Here is an 18,906-nt window from a genome sequence, read left to right on the forward strand (position 1 = left end):
CCCCTGCACCCCGCTCCGCTGATTTCCCATGTTTTGGGTGCTGGTAGTTTGAGTGACCCGTGGAGCCCACTTACCCCTCACTAATATCCGGCGACAGTAGTCCGGGTCCACTCCCAGAAGTTTGTCGTGCCCGTCCTCGCTGGAGGACGTCGGCGTGGACGCGGAGGTCCCCGGAGTGTCGGTGGAGCTCTGCACGGGGGACCTGCTGCCCATGTCGGGGCGGCACTTGCCCTCCATCCTGTCCAGCGGGTTGGGTCCACAGCGGTGGCTCCCATCGCCCATAGCCGTGGCCTGATCGAACATCTACAACTAAGTTACAGTCTCTGTGAGGGCGAAACCTTCTTCCTTCCTTCCTTCCTTCCTTCTCTCTAGTCGCTCTTCTCTACTTTCTGCTCTTTGCCAATGTTCTCCAGAGACGAGCAGAGCATACCCACCTCTCCCTCAAAGCAAAGAGAGGGAAAAAAAAAAACCAGAGTAGATCCACTTATAAAGACACGTCGCGGTCCAGCAGCGGAACCGATTTGCACTTCAGGTGTGGCGGCATGACGCACCGTCCAGAGTCGGAACCTGGAGGAGGGTTAGCCGGCTGGGCTCAGGGGAGGAAACCTCGGGCTGTTTTTATTATTATTATTATTCCTACTACTACTATTGTTATTATTATTATTATTATTTACTCAAGCTGCAGCAGTCAGGAGGTGCAGGTGGAGATGCATGGTGAAGATCTGTTGAGGAGCAGGGAGGCGCCACAAACACGCTCACACACCGAGGAAGGAAGGAAGGAAGAAAAAAAAAAGTGAGAGGCTACGCGCAGGAAAAGGATGGAGAGGAGAGAAAAAAAAATCTGAGCAGCGGCTACAGTTCAAAACAAACCAGGGAAAGTTTCAGCTGGTTTGTCCAGATCAGCTTCACTTCCAGTCAACACCAGCTGCCTGTGCGGATCCTTGGCGTGTGTGCTGGCGGTGCCACATGAAGGGGGTCGGCACACAGAGGAGGAAGAGGAAGAAAAAAATAAAAAAAAATCAAAAGATGTCTTAGATAGAGAGCCCTTCTAGATGGGGACTGGCAGGAAATGGGAAAACACCAGCGGGCGCCTCGACAAAGTTTGGCGCGCGCGCGCTTGTTAGATTTTGTTATTACTATTATTTTTTTGTCATTTATAATTTGCGTGGCGAGCAGAACCGTCAGGTTCCAGCCCGTCTCCACAAACACAGCGCAAAAAGGATGCCGAGGGAAGGACGTGTGGATAATGTTTCTGCTGATACGCTCTGTTTTACAGAGGCAGGATCTCCGCACGTCATTTCCTGCCGACTGCAGGATTGGTCGCTGATTGGTCGGCGGGCCGGCCACGTTTTTTGACAGGGTAGGGGCGAGGGGGAGATGAGATGATGGTTGTGAGTTCCAACTCCGCGAACCGCAACCCACAGGTGCGTCTCCGTTAAAACGTTTAGAAATTAATTTCAATAAATAATAAATTACATGGATTGGTAACACAGAGATAATGCTCATTTCTATTCGTTTTTGCTGATTGCGACTTACAGAAAAAACCCCAAAATTCAGTTTTTCGGGGGAGTTGAACGCTAGACAAGAAGGATTTGTATTGATAGGGAAGATAGTTGGCACAGTTGAAAACCGACACCCTCCAAAACGAGAAGGGTGAGCCATTTGCTGAATATGTTGGTTTTCCATAGAGTGTTTATGGAAAGTTACGTGAAAACAAAGATCATTCAAGGGGAGAAACACTAAGAAACTTCAAGAGCCTCCAACACAGAGGTGTGTATCCAGGACATGGACGATATCTGTCACATTCCTGGTGTTTGACGCGCCGCTGCTGAACCAGAAACAACTTCATCAACTTCACCTGCGTCCCGCTCAGGAGAAAAAGAGCCTGGACTGTTTGCTCAGTGGTCCAAAGTCTTCTTGTCAGATTTTGTTTCAAACTCAAGGGCCAAAAGCTGCTTGAGGCTCAGTGTGAGGTTTTCACAGTCAGTGATGGTTTGTGGAGTCATAACATCTGCTGGAGGCTTTGGGTTGTTATTTGCTGTAAGCCATGTTAAATGTTTTATTTTATTTTATTTTTTCAAATAGTTGAAATGAATGCCTTGAATTTATCCAACATTTCCAGTGTAGCTGGGACTCTATGAACTTGAATTTGAATGTGACTGATTATACTGGAATGAATTGAATTTGGGGATCTGGATATGAATTGGACCTGTTTGTCTTGTAAGGTGGTTAGAGATGACATTTTGTTTTAATTTGGTCCTATGAAGAAATTTAAATGTATAGAAATGTGTCCCACGGTGCTTTTACAAAACTATTTATATTTACACATTCCTTTTTTAAAAAGAGAGTGGATATTATTTAAGAAAGTGTGTACTTTAATGAACCAAAAAATGCTAAATATGAGCACTTAAAATTATTTACATTTGAATCAGAGACATTATTGTATAATGTTAATTAACTGTTAAATTATATTTTGCAACCTGAATATGTCGGTTCAATCAGCTGTCATTCTCCTTGGTCTCCATGGTAACTGATGCAGAGAACTGTGAGGTTAATATGTTTGTGTGCGTATAAATTAATATAAAACTTAGTCAAACTTAAGAGACTGTCAATAGACTTGTAGTTGGGAAACTTTCTGTGCTGCAGCATAAATGGACGTTTGTGTTCAATTAAAATCCGTTCAGCTAATGCTAATGCTAAAACCTCCTAGCTTGATGTTTAGATTGACAAAAAGAAAGTTATGTTTCTTAATCGTGAGTTAGTTTTTAAGTTGAGTTTTGCACTGTCAAAACTTGCTAAGAGTTTGACAGTATAAAACTCTTACTGTTTGTGTTGGATCAAGAATTTAAGCTTTTTAGCCATTGCGCTAATGCTAACATCCAACTTGCTAACAACGTTAGCAAGTTTTATTATGTCAATAATGTTTTATACCCCGTAGATACAAAGACTTGTTTTTTTTGTTGTTTTTTTCAACAAGACCAAATAAATTCCATAAACAAAATTATGCTAACGTTTAGAATTTAAGCAATTTTGCTAAATAAGTAGTAATATTTTGAAATTGGTTAGAATTTAATTTATTTCTTGTCCTTTTGTAGTGTCTTTTAGCCTTTAAACTCACACAATTTCTGCTCAGAAATACTAATAAAAACCTAAACCCAATAACATGAATGGATGTAAATTGCTAAACCAAATTTGGCGAGATGAATGCAAACATTTTGTATAAGACTATCAGTATTTATGATTAAGGTTCTTTCTGAAGATGGGGTTGCAACGGTGATGTTCTGGATCTCATCTTCTGGCACAAGTTTATTAATTTATTCATTCATTCATTGAATAAAATGCATAAGAACATTTTTTTGTCCGTCTCAACGTGTTTAACCTTCATCTCCATCCTCAGTATCTCGTCTCAGCCTTCTGCGAAGATCCACATTCCAAGACGAATACCGTCCACACGTACAGCAAATAAAAATATGCTGATCATCTGAATGACATTTAACAGGTCTGCATCCCTTCACACACAGCTGCTGAGACACGGTACAATCTGCAGCTGAGCAGACTGAACTCCGTAACACGAGAAACACACTCACGAATAAAGGCGTTATGCGCATAACCGCAGTGATAAACCTGCACAACTTGATGCTAGTGAGGATAAAGCGTCTCATTCAGCCCATCCGGTGTATGTATGCAGAGCAAGTCTTGAGCAAGCCCCGCTCTATTTCCCTGCCAGCTTGATGTTGATGCTACAGCCTGCAGTTTGTTGTGATTGTGAGATAATTTTGGTTGTAGGGGGACAACTGAAACGCGGGGCGGAATTTCCTCTTTACAGGTGAAACATCTCTGAAAACACAGCGCAGAGAGGGCTTTTTGAGCATGGATTATATAATTATAGTTTTGCAGTGTGTGTGTGTGTGTGTGTGTGTATGTGTGTGGGGTTTTTTTTTCTTATTTTTCCTCATCCGAGGCCGTAATTACTGCACACAGCCATGGGTCGTTACTCCTTTCAGCTGGCCTAATCTCACACAGGATGAATAGAAACTGTCAATCAGATGCTGCACTCAGCAGCGAGACAAGAGGGGACTGATTGCTGCTGCCATACACACACACACACACACACACACACACACACACACACACACACACACACACACACACACACACACACACACACACGGAGAGTACACATAGGCTTTCTTCCTCCTTCTCTCTTGTATTTACACTCTCTCTGCCTTCACTGGTGCAGAACCAAAACCCTCCAAAAACATATTTTCCCTCCACATTTTCATATTTTAATATACTATGGATGCTCAAAACCCAAAATTCAACGTGTCTGTCTGATACAAGAAAGGGGGGAAAATGCATTCTCCTGGAGGTCTATAAGCTCCTGTGGCTAATTATCACTAGTTCTTATAACTAGTTATTGATAAATATAACATGAGAAAGTGAAAATAATTCATAACCCTCTGCATTAGACATAAGACTAAAACTGATGGGTCACTAAAGACAGGATCCTGGATGCTTTTTAGACACATTTCACCTGCAGCAGCATGTCTTTGCTTCATGTCACTTCATTAGGGAGCTGCACCATATAAACTCTAGATTGTTAAATAAATCTTTCAAATTGTTTGAATTTTACTTACATTTACAGTTCAACAACGTCCAAATTTTAACAAAATGATCAGCGTTTTTTTTTTAGATAGCTAAATGGATTTGAAATGTTTATGTGTGTTGAATAAACTAACCCAGTTAGAGTAGACATGAGCCATAAGCCAGGATTTAAGTTTGTATCCAGCTTCAAATTAGGCAACAGTGTTAATGCTTGAGTAGCATTTGCTACACTATAAAAGGGAATCTTGAAGGATATTAAACAATCGTGATTTAAATTACTTGCATTTAAATCCAGTAAAAGTCCAATCTGGCCAACATCAACTAATATTTTTGCCAACAAGTCTAACCTAAGTGTTTCCAAGTGTTTGCTTGGATTTAACATGTGGATGTGGGTTCAGTCAATCATTAAACCGACGGATGTTGCTTTGAAAACAAATTAAAGCTTCATTATGAATGAATATATAAATATAATAAAAGTTGAGAACTGTCATAAAACTTATAGTTTAGGAAGTTTCTGTATTGTAATAAGATTTTAATTCTGCATCCAGCTTTGAACCAAGAGCTAATGCTAACGTCTAGCTAGCACGCTAGCTAGCGAAGCCTCTAGCTTTAGCTCTAGCTGACAAATCGTACAATTTAGCTGTGGTCGACAGGAAAAGACGTTTCCGGGCTTCATTTTAGGATAAATTTAAAACATTCATTTCCATATCAGTGGCATTTTACACCTCAGTGCTTTTGTTATTTTTGCTTCTTTTGAGCAGAGATCGCAATTCAGATGACCTGATGAAAGAAGCAGCAACGGTGTTAGTTAGCCTACTGCAAAGTAGGACCCAGTAGGTGTGTGTTGTAATGAAAGAAAACTGTAAATCAGTCGGAGCGTGTATTGCTTTAAATATATGTGTGAAGTAAGATGAGCGTGGATTGAGACATTTTAAATACACTCTTTTATCCTTTTGGTTGTACGGATCTTCAAAAATCCATTTGACTGATGAAGCACAAATTGAACATTTCAGGGAGAATGTATCTTTCTCTAAAGTTTAAGTCAACAAATAAAATCTAATTGCACAATAAATTAACTTCAGTTTTTTTTAATACATACATTTCAAAACGGGATGTAATGAACCTAATTGAGTCATAGCTAACCAAAAATCTAACCAAACTGTGTCAAATCTATAGCAGCTTGTTTTTATCAGTGCAAATTTCTATGCTGAGGTTTGCTTAGAGACATTTTATATCACTGCGCTGTACAGTCGATTTTCTGTTCATCTTTTTCTCTTTTTTTTTCCTCTCCGTTGCTTAGTTGAAGGCAGAAATGTTGGCACTTGAAGTGTGGGTCTTTGTAAAACAGAAGAAAGAAAATATTTCTCTGCAAATGTCCTCTTAGATAAGAACAAAAGTACCTCATACTACTGCAAGTTGGGCATGTAAATGAAGCGAATACACCTCACTCACATTAATGACATATCCGCTTCCCTGCGGCAGCAATATGAATCTGACCACTAAAACAGGCTCTTTCTTTTGTTTTGTTTTAAAAGACACATTTGGATCATAATGTCAGTTTCATAAACTGAATACACTTTCACTAAATGTGCTCATTGAACGACTGAACAACATCTAATCTGAATGCGTGTGTTAGAAAAAAGAAACCAGAGCAATAAACTCTACAGGTTTTTCTCTCTGTTACTATAAAATCACCGCGCGTGTAGCTGCGGTCACGTGACGCTGCAGCCCACAGCCACGCAGCTCACCGCCTGGATCAACCCACGGGCCAAAAGGAATAAACTGTTTGTTTATCACCACGCACCGACCGTCTCACTCACCACCGCCTCCTCCTCCTCCTCCTCCTCTTCCTCCTCCGCCCTGGCCGCCCCGCCCCGCTTGTGCATGGCTGGATTGCAGGAGACGAATCTGATCAATCAGATCAATCAGCAGAGATAACTGTAATCCCGCAGGTCAGACGGAGGCCACCGGGCCACGCAGAGTTCACTCATCCCACACACGGGGCTCCCAGGCAAAAATCTGTGCAGCGGTGGCAACACATTTGAGCCACGTGTGTAGGAGTTAAAAGATTTTACACATTTCTGTCTTTATTCGGTTTACTCTTTTGCAACACTTTTGCAGGTTACACACAGGTCGGCCCGCCCCCGAAAAAAACAACAACAAACAAACAAACAAAAAATACACGTCTGTGCGTGATGGAGCTGTTAAAGAATACCAAACCCAGACCAGAGGGCTTCCAAAACTATAATGCGATATTTATATTTTCGCCACGCGCTGTGCAGGTTAATGAACTCGTCTTAGATTGTGTTTTTAATTATTAGATGGATTTCAAGTAAAGGGCTCCTCAAAAAAGGCGCATCGAAAATATAAAATAAACGTCAAGCTGAACGGGAGGGAAAATAAAAAGAGAGGAAATTAAATTAAAATGAAAGTTACATAAAAAATAAATTAAAAAAAATAAAAAGATCCAGCCGCTTCAATAAATGAGATGAAACTTGGGAGATACTTTTACAATCGGTTAGTGGAAGTTAGAATAAAACAGTCTAGTGTAAAATAGATGTAAAAAAAAAAAAAAAAAAAAAAAAAAAAAAACGAGTCTAAACGGAGAAAAAAACTGATTCAAAGCGAGAAAGGAAGCGCGAAGTAAACGACCTTTTATTTTAAGACGTCATCATGAGAATATGACTTTAGACTGCAACCATTAATTTATCTGAATTTTAATATAGCCAAAAGAGAACAAGATTAACGTGAGAAATTAAAAGTTAAGAACAAACAAAAGATTTTTGCCAAACATTAAAGAAAAACAAAAAAAACCATTAGATCACAGATAGATGAAATAACCAAATAATGAAATAAAACATATAATTTAAAAAGTTGAATAAAGTTACTATTTAAAGTATCTGAAGCCGCATTTTTAAACAATTACACGCACCAAAAAACATACTAAAAAAATAATAAAGCGACATGCTGCGTGTTTGGCCATTTAATTCTCATTTGGGGAAATGATGACTTTTTCCTTCAGGACACAAAAGTCGTTGCAACTTATAAACTAGTTCATTTCCCTTTGTGTAGTTTGGGGTTTACTTCCCGCATCGGCAGGTGCTTCAAAGCGTCGTTTCACTGCAGAAGCTGAACTCAGATCTTGGTGAGGGGGAGGCCTGTCCGTCCTGTCCGTCCTGTCCCGTGTGAAACAACAGAAAGATGAAGATGTGGGTTTTTTTTATTAAAGATGAGCTTCAAAGACACGTTGGGCCACAAGATCTGAAAACAAAAAGGATGTGAATTCAATTTAAATCAGTTATGTTGCTGTTTTAGGAACAAGATGACACGGTTTCACTAATGAATCCACGGTCCAAACCACTTAGTTCAACAGACTTTCTGCTTAAGTTTGTTTTGTTTTATTTGCGCAACATTTCTTCCATAACTTTTGTCACTCTGTTCTATGCAAAACTCTGTAGTTTGTCCGTAATTGCAGCTTTATTCTTGAATAAATAAATAATAATAATAATAATAAAAAAAGTGAACGTTTGCCCTGACTTCTGCTCTGTTTATAACTTTTTTACGTTTCAGTCACTTGTGAGTTTCTTTAAAATCTGATCACTTGTGAAGCAGCAGGAGCCTGTTGCGCCACTGCCAGAACTTCCGCAATCAGCGTAGGATGTTTATTTCATTTTCTCATGTTTAAATTTTAAAATGTAAATGCAACACACTCTGTTCTTCACTTTACATCCAAAACAATTTCTAAACACCTCATCCGAAGGAAAGCGGGTACAATAAAAGGCTAAAACTGATTTTCTCTTAACATTTTTGTTACCGAATAATAATTATAAAGCAGAGCTGTAATAAAGTGGAACTTTATTCCCACAATCAGACTGCGAAATATCTCTAATCAGCATTATAGAAAACTTTTCTCCTTTGGGAAAACGAATCCAAATACTGATATATAATAAACAATTTTAAAAAGCTGCAACCAAACTTTTCCTGGCCTAACAACAGTTTCTTCTAAATACCCACTTACATTAAAATGTGAACAAAATACTTATATTTCGGTGCAAAAGTGAATCAATGCTACGCATTAAATAAGATAAAGTTAAGTGAAAATGCGCAAAGCAAAACAAAATCAAACACTTTTCTTACCTGTCTTTTTTTTTTTTCATTTGCTTCCAACTAAAACGAAAAGCGAAACTTTAAGCCGAAAGAGACAACGAGCGGGACAATGTGGCGGATGTAGAAGCCTAGACTGCCACCTTGCGTCCAATCAAAGAACTGACACGGAGACGAAGCTCAAACAGGCTCGCTTGTTTATTCTGCTTTTGACATTAAAACATACATATTCCACCCGCGGGGGAAGCAGGTCTCCACACATTAAAAGCACTACATTCATGAAAAACTACTCTAGCTTCTTGCTTTTACACCAACAGAGAACATTGACCTATTGTGCTCGAGAAAAGATCCATTAAGTCTACAGTTTGTGGTAGAACAAAGAGAGGAAACTGCGGATTGTTTTGTTTTATTTTGAAAGGCTGATTACATTCAGGAAAAATAACAGGTTAAGAGTAGAAAAGGTTTAAAGGATCTACGTGAGATGTGTGATCATGGCACTTGATCTGTAAGCACTGATGTGAGGGATCAAACACAGATGGGTGGAAGCCTGAGTGGTTGGTTTACAGGCAGCGTTCTGGACGACGAAGGCAAAAATATTCAGATTGTTCCTTTATTTTTTTAAATCCAAAACATGTTTTATTCATTGGCGTGTCAGGAATGTACCGCGTCCCTGTCCGAGAGTTAAAGAGGAGAGCTAACGAGAAGTAATAAAACAAAAGGGAGAATGGACAGAGAATTGAAAGGCACTTTTTTGTTACATGAGTGTTTCTAAAGGCTTTGAAGATGTTCCAGTCTTAATTAAAGGGCACATGTCAGATTTTACAGCCAGAAAAACACAAGACACAGAAATCACATTTCGTCATTTTTTAAAAAAAATTTAAAAAGTGGATAATCATGCGTTCTTGACTCAAAAAACGGCCTCAAGAATAGAACTTTTAATTTAAATTGGAAACAATAATGCTGGTCAGAACTGGAGCAGAAATTACATTTACCCGAATGCTGGCAGAATGAAAATATTTGAAAATAAGGGTTTATGTCGCCAGACGACATTCACTACTGTAGCGAATTACTGATTGGACTCTCGACAGAGCCGTTAAACTGGTTTTGTTGGTCCTCCTGACTTTTCCCTTGGGTAAATAAATACATTAGTCTTGTTTTAACGAACATGAATTTGAGTTGAGGCCTCCTTCTTCCTGTTTTAAATTTTTTTTTTAAATCAATTTCATACCTGGAAATAAATCTATGCACCATGAACAACAAGCCCGACCACACTTGAGACGGAAAATTGTAAAAGCGACGTGTGCCCTTTAATAGTCTGGAACAGGTTTTACAATAGAAAATCTGATTATTCACATTGTGGAAGAATTTGTTAAAGGATCGATGGATCCAACAAGGGCAGCAACAGGAGAAAACACCAATCAAAACAAAAATATTTCATTAAAAAAAAAACTACTGAAATTTCTTCCATCTTCATAGAATATTTGGCATTATAACTACAACTCAATTCAGTTTTAATTCACTTTAATACAGTAAAATGATTACTTTCCCAGTGCATTTCTGTTTTGATTGTAACTCATTTAAATTACTTATTTTTGTAAAACTTGGGAACTCAAATATGAATGAATACAGCTAAGAATGATTTAGTAGTATGAGGGGAAAAAAAACATCTTAGTTCTTACTACCATCACCTCTTTATGATGACTAAAGTACGAAATCCACCTCAGAAAACAGTGAAACATGGCTGCAGATCTGTGCCTTGTACCTGGAGAGCTCGTAATGAGGTGTCATTTTTTTCTTTCCTTTAATACAGCTGCTGTGCATGCATTCCTCGTCTGACCTCACTAAAATACCCTGACCCATTTTTAAGGGTCTCCTAAGCAGCCGCTATGGAAAAGCAGCAAAAATACTCTGAAGTAGTAATGACGAGGGCAGGTTAAAGCCGAGAGACCACAACAGAAATGTCAGCTACAGAATGTAAAAATGCATTTCACATAAAAAAAAAAAAAAACAACCCCTGCAGATACAGGAACCTTTAAACTGTAGAAAACAAGTCGCCAGGCCGGAGCCGTGTTACTTACAGTGGTATACCTTTTATGATTAAACAGACATTATAAGCTCAGTGTTCATACTTTCCTGAATAGGTCAGAGTTGTTCCTTCATTCAGAATCAAGTTTTTTTTTATAGCTGATGGAGGAGCCCTTATGTGCGCCTAACAGTAAAAACCCAAGAGTGGCAAGAACTAGAGAACAAGAAGAACAGATGAGGATTGGAGGCTGATTCGAAGGGTAATGCTGCCCTCTACAGGTTCAGTAAGGAAAACACAGTTTACAACAAGAACAGGTGGGAAAATGTTCTGACGCTGCTGCTGCTGACACAGTTAAAGCAGAGGAATGATTCCCGTATTAAGGTCTGACCTTAAACACCGAGGCCAGGATGGTGACCGCTGCAGGCTAAGATGCTGCTACGCACTAATCTGCGTCTCTAAATCAGAAAGGAAGCTTTAATTTTGTTTCTTATAGAAGGTGACGTTTCTGAGCCTTAAGGTGGGCGTAAACCTCTGACATGGCAGATGAGTGTGTTTGTGTTTCTGCAGGTACATCTGGGCGTTGAGGACTTGAGGTTCAGTCGAATCCCTGCCAGTCGCTCTGCTCCGAGTCGTACTCCAGCTCCATGCCAATACAGCGAACCCCCTCCAGCAGCATGGGCGTACCGTGATGACGATCTATTGACACAAATTAATAATAACGTCAGAAGGCCACTGGGATGTCCATACATTTATGTCAGCAACAAGCCATAGATTTGATTCATGGAATGGTATGCACGACGTGGCTGAACTTTTTTTTAATCTTTTGTCAACTACAAACTTCTAAATATTTTATCGGGATTTTAAGAGACAGTTCAACACAAAGAAGAATCAAGAGTCTAAAAGATGTGGTTGGCTAGCAGTCAGTCCTCTTTACTCTGACACCCCTAAATAAAATTAAGTGCCATCAAGTGCCGTCAGAAGGCATCTTATTAGTCAACAGAATCCACTTGTGTGCAACTTAATCTCAATAAAAATCCAGTTCTGTGAAGGTCTCAGAGGTTTGTTAGAGACCATTAATTAGGTAAAGGTTAAAGATGAATTACAAAAAAGCATTCTAAGGTTTGAACATCTCAGAGCTCTGGTCAATCTACCAAATGAAAATGGAGTATGGAACACTTTGGCTTTCTCTCGTCGTTTCCGACTTCAGCTTTCTTCTGCTTTTTCCGAGTTCAGCTTTCTTCCGCCATTCCCTCACTCTTCCACTTTTTTACTTTTATTTTTAAACCCCAGAAGAGCAGAAGATTTTATATTAAGAGTTAGTTTTAATATTCAACTTACACTATCTGTGAGGGTTAACGTATTTTAGCTGGAGGCAGTTTGATTAAAACTACTAAGGATCTGAGGTACAAGGCTCACACTAAACGGGTTTAATCCATTCAGTCTCTGTCAGAGAGCTGACAGACAGAAAGTAAAAGCCCCCACACTCCACATTTAAACATTCCCTTCCCCCTTTGAAACATCCCATCCCCCCCTCGTCTACTATTGCGCCTCTATGGTTTTGCTATCATGATCCGCCCATGTAGGTCCTTCAAACAAGAAATTTGCCGTTGCAAATTCATCCAGGAGCTCTCACTCAAAAGCTAGAAACAGAATAATCCTCTCTTTGTGTGAGCTTTACAGATATATGTGTGGAAAATCCTGCCTCCACATGGGGTGGGCTCTGTACTTCAGTGGGTGGGATTTCCCCTCTCACAGGAAAGCATTGGTGGTTCAGTGGTAGAATTCTCGCCTGCCACGCGGGAGGCCCGGGTTCGATTCCCGGCCAATGCAACTGCTTTTGCTTTCATTACTCTTAACAATCCCGGCAGGCTTTAAAATGACAAGAAAGCAATCTTAATCTATTTTTACAATCTAACTACAAGACTTTTATTATAGTTAACAACCTATTGTTACCTATTGCTAACAGCAGTCTGTCAGGGAAGCTCCTTAGATTCCCTGCAGGCGAGCTGAAATCTGTTTTACCAAGAGTAACAACTACAAACGTGCTTTCTTTAAATGCCTCGTTGTTTGAATAGCATATGAAGTACCAAATGCAATAATTAGAAAATATTAGGTGGATATTATAATGATTAAAGGTTCAGCTTGAAGCACTTTGTTGTATTTTCATCATCTAGGTTCTTATGTAAAGTGACAGTGCAGCCAAGAACAACAAGAGAGGTGGAGGCACAGCCTGATCCACTGACCTGGTTTTTGTCCAGGCTTAAATTACAAGCAGACCTCTGGACAGATGTTCAGGCCGTGCTATGAGATTAAAAATAAGCATGCAGGAAAACAGCACAACACAAACCCTTAAATATGTACCATGTATTTACTGGATTTATCCAAGCTTTGAGATGGAGTTAAACCGAGAAGATACTGGTTTGCTACAAGCTGTGGATGTACTGGAAATACAGAGACATAAAAACCAGCTACGGGTGCAAACGTCACAATCAGTCAGAATAAGAAAAAAATACATTGTAATTAAGATACACATTTATTGTCCATTACTGTCTCTTTGTAATACTATATAAATTATAGAATTTTATATTATATATAAATTATGAATGTGATCTAAATTTTTAAGGTTCTACCTAGGCACTGGTTTGCGTTGAATGTGAACAAAAAAATGCAGTTTGCAGAACCACCAGCAGGGGGCATCAGTGCACCAGCAAAATCACACCAACTCCAAGCAAACCACTAACTTTTAGGGTATTGCATTAAAATACACCAGCATGAATATCTATTCATTGGTCTTTGGTACCTTAAGTAAAGCCCAGCAAAACAAGCTGCTTCCAAATGCTCCTAATAAGTACATATAGTATATATACATACAGATGTTCTGCTAAAGCAGACAGGGAAAAAGATGTGGAGAAGTTTAAGGTTATAAGAAAATATCATAAGCTTATTATATCATCTTACTTAACTTAATCCATCATCTGACAATGACAAATAATCACCATCACCTATTTGTTTTGCACTAAAAAAATATGGCCTTTATGAAAGGGTAATAAGAAGACAGCCATTTTTAACAGGAAGGCACCTGAGACGGTTTACTTCCAGAGGGCAATTCCAACATGTGGAAAAAGTTATTTGCTCACATGAGAACAACATAAAAGTCCCTTTGTGCAGAGGAAAGCTAGCACATCATCCTGAAAATACCACATCCCCACTAAGATACATGGTCGTGTTAGCATCATGCTGCGTGGGTGCAAATGTTCAGGAGACACGGTAAAGCTGGTCAAAGTTTCAGGCGATTGATAAAGCTCTATTCCATATGAAAAAAAGATTAAAAACTTATGAAAACTATCATTTCATTCAACCTCAAAATTATGCTGAACTTCTTGGTCAATCATACAGAATGTAGATCAATACATTGAGGTTTATGGTTGTTAAAGAAAACGAGGAAGAGTTCAACGGGTATGAATACTTTTGGAAAGCACTGTATCTGTTTGTTCTTTTGTTAAAAAAAAAAGTGAATCCAAAATGCTAAATTTAAGAGAGTTCTTGACATTTAAAGAAAAATAAAAGATTAAAATGATTTTCAAAAACATTTTAAGATCTTTTTGTGAGAAATATATAAAACCAACAAAAGTTTAATGAAATTCCTAGAAAACACAGACGACTGTTCCAACTAGCAATCCCAAAGTGATTCATGCTTCCTCTTTGCAAGTTAAGTCCTGAGATTGTGTCATGACTTCTGCAAAATTCAAATTTCTTTTATTACTCAATTCAAAAAGGTCAGCAGCCAACTGTATGGGCTGTTCAATGAAGAAAAAATGAGGCGGTTGTTCTTTTTTTTCATCCTGTTGCAATAACCTCACCCATGACTCTGGCGTGAACTTTGACCCTGATGCAGACGTCGTCGCTAGTCTCGCTCAGCAGCAGCACCTCCTCGCAGAGAACCCCCTCCTGCAGGGCCAAGTACTCACACGTTATCTTCAGGCCTCCTTAAGAAAACACAAACACACACAGTTTAGGGAGAGACGAAGCGGAGTGATCCGGTTTCCTCTCACCGCTAAGCTTCATCATCTGGTTTTAAAGCAGTTCAGAGCCATTTCAACAAAACATGGCGTGACAGCTGCCTCGTGACTAACCAGTCATAAATTTAATAAACATGGTGGTGTACCTGCTAAAAGTCAGATGGAGGATACACAGTTTTAGACAGCAATATAAAGGGTGTGACAGTGAGGTGAAAGTAAAGGTCAGAACTGCTCTTTAGTTTCAGACTTTGAGGAATTTTTATCAACTGATTACTATTGTTTTCATGTTTTGAATCCTATTCTAGGACTCTGAAGAGAGAGATCCCTGCTGCTGAAAATACGAGGCGGTCGAAGAAACGGAAGTTTATGACCTAAACTTTGGACAAAGAAAATGTAATGTTCAATTTACATGTACTTAGTCTTATCAGTGTTTATTGTTCAATTTACAGAAATCCGAGTTTGTATCATTTAACTAATACACTGTGTTAGAAAACAAATATTTTTTCTCCTAAAACTTTTTTGGGATGAGAAATATTAACGGAAATGAACTGATAATGTCACAAAAATGTCAGAAGATTGGATTTCTCTAATCAAAATAAAATAAAATTAATAAAGTTAAAATATAAACCTGGCCAGGTTGAGAAAACTTTATGTCATTTTTGGATTCAGTGGTGCAAAATAGTCCGAAATCAGTTGAAAAAACATAGACAACTTAAAAAGTATATTTTTTGTAACCCAGTGTAATTTTAGGCTCAATTGTGGCGCGAAAGTGAGGAAGAAATAGGCTCATCATTTAACTATCCCTGATTGGAAAAATGAGTCTTGGGGCCTTTAAGTCACTTCTGCAGTAATTAAGACCCCATCAGGTAGTAAAAAGATAAAATATAAAGCATTACAGCTGCACAGAGCCCTTAAGCTCCTTTTCATGTATTTGAACTACAGCCTTGTCCACCCTGGTGTGCAGCTCGTCAGAAAGACTTGCTGCCCTGCTGCAGCAAGTCTCTGTGGCGCAATCGGTTAGCGCGTTCGGCTGTTAACCGAAAGGTTGGTGGTTCGAGCCCACCCAGGGACGAGTGGCTTTTTGGCTCTATAGCACTTAGAAAAACTGTAACCTGAACTGACAAATATGATCTTATCTATGTAGCTAAACGCTTTGGTAAATGTTTGCTCAACCAGGTTTTCAATGCAGATTATCTTAGCAGCCAAACTACATGCCATCTGAATCTATATTTTCTTAGATCTTACGCAAATATTTTTCTATGCACATTTTCAATGTGTTATGTTCATTTAAAGAAAAGTGTTTTAGTGACCTGCTGTAACTTCCAGAAGGCACCATCCCCGCTGATCACCTGAAATTATTAACCTTGTCATTATTGTCTGCAGCATGTTAAATAGCAGCAGAGTGTCGGCATATGGCTCGACACGCGCAGCTGAGTGTGTGTAGCTCAGTTTAAATAAAGCCGCAGCACACAGTTCACTGCTCAGAGCCTGTTAAATGGTAACATGATAAAATGCTGGCCTCGTGCAGGGCTTTCTCGCCACAGCCAACTCCTTATTCGCTGCAGAACTTCAGGAATCATTGGTAAGAATTGAAGTTATTTTTAATAATCATGTCGGTACTGATTTGACTTGTTTTTATAGAAATGTTGTAGTTAAAATTAGCATAGTTCTAAAGTCAAAAGAGTTGTTCATTTATTTTCCAGTAGCTGGTGTTATGGAAGATGCTTGAGCATAGAGCGCATGCCCTCTTTTAAAACCTGTATTTTGTATGCAAAGCCTAAATTTCCTTCTGTGAACTCACCCTCTGGTGCTGCTGAGATGTCGGTGATTTTGAGGTGTGGGTTGGGTAAAGGAGCCGGACACACATCTTTACCCACCGCTGGGACCTCCGGCAGGGTGAACACTATCTCATAGCGATGCTGCGTCTTCAGAAAGCCAACCTGGACGGCGGAGACATGTTTTTAAAATGTTGAAGAAGCGATAATATTTAGCACTTGGCATAAAATAAAATACTACCCTTGAGAGAATAAGTGGGGAAGCTAAATGAAGACCGACTTGTATAAGAAGCCTGGAGGTGGCAGCATCATCCTGTGTGGCCGTTTCAGTGCCAGTGGTAATTCAGGAGAAGTTCTACTTTCTTATTTCACACAATTTGTGCAATGCGCCAGTCAGGTTGTTATTGTAAATAAGAATTAGTTCTCAATAACTCACCTGCTTTAATAACTAAACCAGGAACACTTGTAATGAAACAGCCCCACAGCATGATGCTTCCACCACCATACTTAACAGTAGATACACTTTGTAGGTTTAAAAGTCTCACCCTTGCTCCTAAAAACAGTCATCATGTCATGCAGCTCAATTTATGTCTAAAGTGACCATAAATCTTTTCTAGGCTGCATTTAGTTTTTACTTGTTGACAGCTGAACATTTCAGTTGTACTTGAAGATGTCCATTTTAGAGCAGCTCTTCTATCTTGGTCAGCACTCTGATCTTTTCCTGACCAATTTGTCCTCTTCTGATAATAAACAGTCTGGACCACATGGTTGAAACTTTTAACATAGTTCAGTGTCGGAACAGGACAGAGATTCCAAATAGACTTTTAAATTAGTTTTGGATGGGAGAACCGAATAAATCAAATGTGTTACTAAAAGCCAAATATTAACTACAGTCATGCTGGAGCTTTATGTGTGTAAACTTCAATCTGGCCTTGAGAAAAACACATCATACAATCAGATAAAGAAGATCAAACAGCTTAGGTTTGGCATCATCATGTAAAATCTCAATCAGTTAAGGCTCCATTAAAGAAAGATTTGATAAGTAAAGAGCAATAAGTCATATGAAAAGCAGCAGACAAAGAATTTTTGCACTTTGTGTTGACTGTTTTGATGGATTCTGATCTATGAAAGGCTGGACTGGCAGCTGGACTGATTCTGTTAACAGCAATATATCTCATCTTTTTGAATCAGTAGGGTTAGCTTAAGGTTAAAACAAGGAATCTGAATCCTCTGGACTGCTGTTTTGACTGTTTAACATTTAGAACGATCTTTTTTCAAGACGTTACAGGGATTTTTAATGTGATAAAGCATGAAAGGATTCATAACTGTGAACTCTGCTTGTGCTAACAATGTGAAGACGAAACATATGGTGGGAAAGGGTTAGAAAGAGCAGCAGAAGGTAATTTCCCGAGGAGCAGAGAAGATGTCACATCCCAATGTTCAGCAAAGAGAAAAATTCATGAGGACTCATCCCAGCAAAGAGGGAGGAAATCCTCACACACTAGACAAGATGAAAGCAGAGTAAGATACAGGACAACAGTGGGGAAGCGCAGGCACAGGGAGATAACACGTAAAGGCCTCCAGCTACAGTGGGAGGGGGCGGCTTCGTCCCCTTTACAGCCCCTGATTTCAGCAACGAGCCGAGCCGTGGCTCCAAACAGCATCAGCGCAGGGAACACTCAAGCAGCCTTGCCCAGAAAAACAACAATTCACCAGACAGAGACTGTAAACTGTCTGGGGAAATTTGATCTCGTATCTCATAAGCTATTATCCTGAAGCATTCTAAGAAAGCAAATTTCTCATCAGCTGTTTAATAACTTCAAAAAGCACAACTACTCTAAATCTCTTCCTGAAAAAAGCAGGTTTTACCATTACAAAATGAAAAATAGCAGAAGAACAACACTGTTAATCACCAAGAAACTGTAGGAAGACCATTTTAATAGTTTATTGAGAAGAAAAGTGGAGAAGTGCACAACATAGGAACAGTGCTTTGCATGGCCTCTTGAACTTGGATTACAAAACAGTAATGATAACAGGAAGCGTTGATATTCTATTCAGACATATCTTTATTTTATTCTTATTACCGTAGCTCATCATTATTGAGTGTGTCTTTCCAATTAAGATATTCTGCTGCTGATACACAAATCTTCCCACTAAGATTATTCTATTCTGATGAAGGTTTTTCAGTGTATGCATATTTGTGGATATTACAGAAACCTTTAAGTGTACACAAGGTTCTGGTCCATGCAACTGTATTCAGAAGCAGTTCTGTTCAGTTTGTCTCTCTGGTCTTTTTTTTTTTTTTTGGTAATTAACTACAGTCATCAGGGTAGACTGCAGGTGGTTCTGAATGGTTTCTGCTCAAAATGTCAGCTTC

At 39.1% G+C, this 18,906-nt stretch overlaps 2 protein-coding genes and 2 non-coding genes across 4 annotated transcripts in view; 2 read left to right on the plus strand and 2 right to left on the minus strand.

The window, feature by feature from the left end:
• vax2 (ventral anterior homeobox 2) overlaps positions 1 to 1,248 on the minus strand; it is a 29,811-nt gene extending 28,563 nt beyond the window's left edge. Inside the window, exon 1 of the mRNA XM_008427956.2 lies at positions 75 to 1,248. Within this exon, the coding sequence (XP_008426178.1) occupies positions 75 to 303 (229 nt within the window). The 5' untranslated portion in view covers positions 304 to 1,248. The remainder of the gene's footprint in view (positions 1 to 74) is intronic.
• A 7,641-nt stretch (positions 1,249 to 8,889) lies between these two features.
• adisspb (adipose secreted signaling protein b) overlaps positions 8,890 to 18,906 on the minus strand; it is a 28,954-nt gene continuing 18,937 nt past the window's right edge. Inside the window, exons 4-6 of the mRNA XM_008427957.2 lie at positions 16,556 to 16,694; positions 14,596 to 14,721; positions 8,890 to 11,431 (exon numbers count right to left, since the gene is read on the minus strand). Of these exons, the coding sequence (XP_008426179.1) occupies positions 11,331 to 11,431; positions 14,596 to 14,721; positions 16,556 to 16,694 (366 nt within the window). The 3' untranslated portion in view covers positions 8,890 to 11,330. The remainder of the gene's footprint in view (positions 11,432 to 14,595; positions 14,722 to 16,555; positions 16,695 to 18,906) is intronic.
• trnag-gcc (transfer RNA glycine (anticodon GCC)) lies at positions 12,495 to 12,565 on the plus strand. Its single transcript has one exon. It is a non-coding gene; the product is annotated as a tRNA-Gly (tRNA).
• trnan-guu (transfer RNA asparagine (anticodon GUU)) lies at positions 15,753 to 15,826 on the plus strand. Its single transcript has one exon. It is a non-coding gene; the product is annotated as a tRNA-Asn (tRNA).

Source organism: Poecilia reticulata, linkage group LG14 (assembly GCF_000633615.1).
Source record: "Poecilia reticulata strain Guanapo linkage group LG14, Guppy_female_1.0+MT, whole genome shotgun sequence".
In the NCBI taxonomy this organism is placed as follows: domain Eukaryota; kingdom Metazoa; phylum Chordata; class Actinopteri; order Cyprinodontiformes; family Poeciliidae; genus Poecilia; species Poecilia reticulata.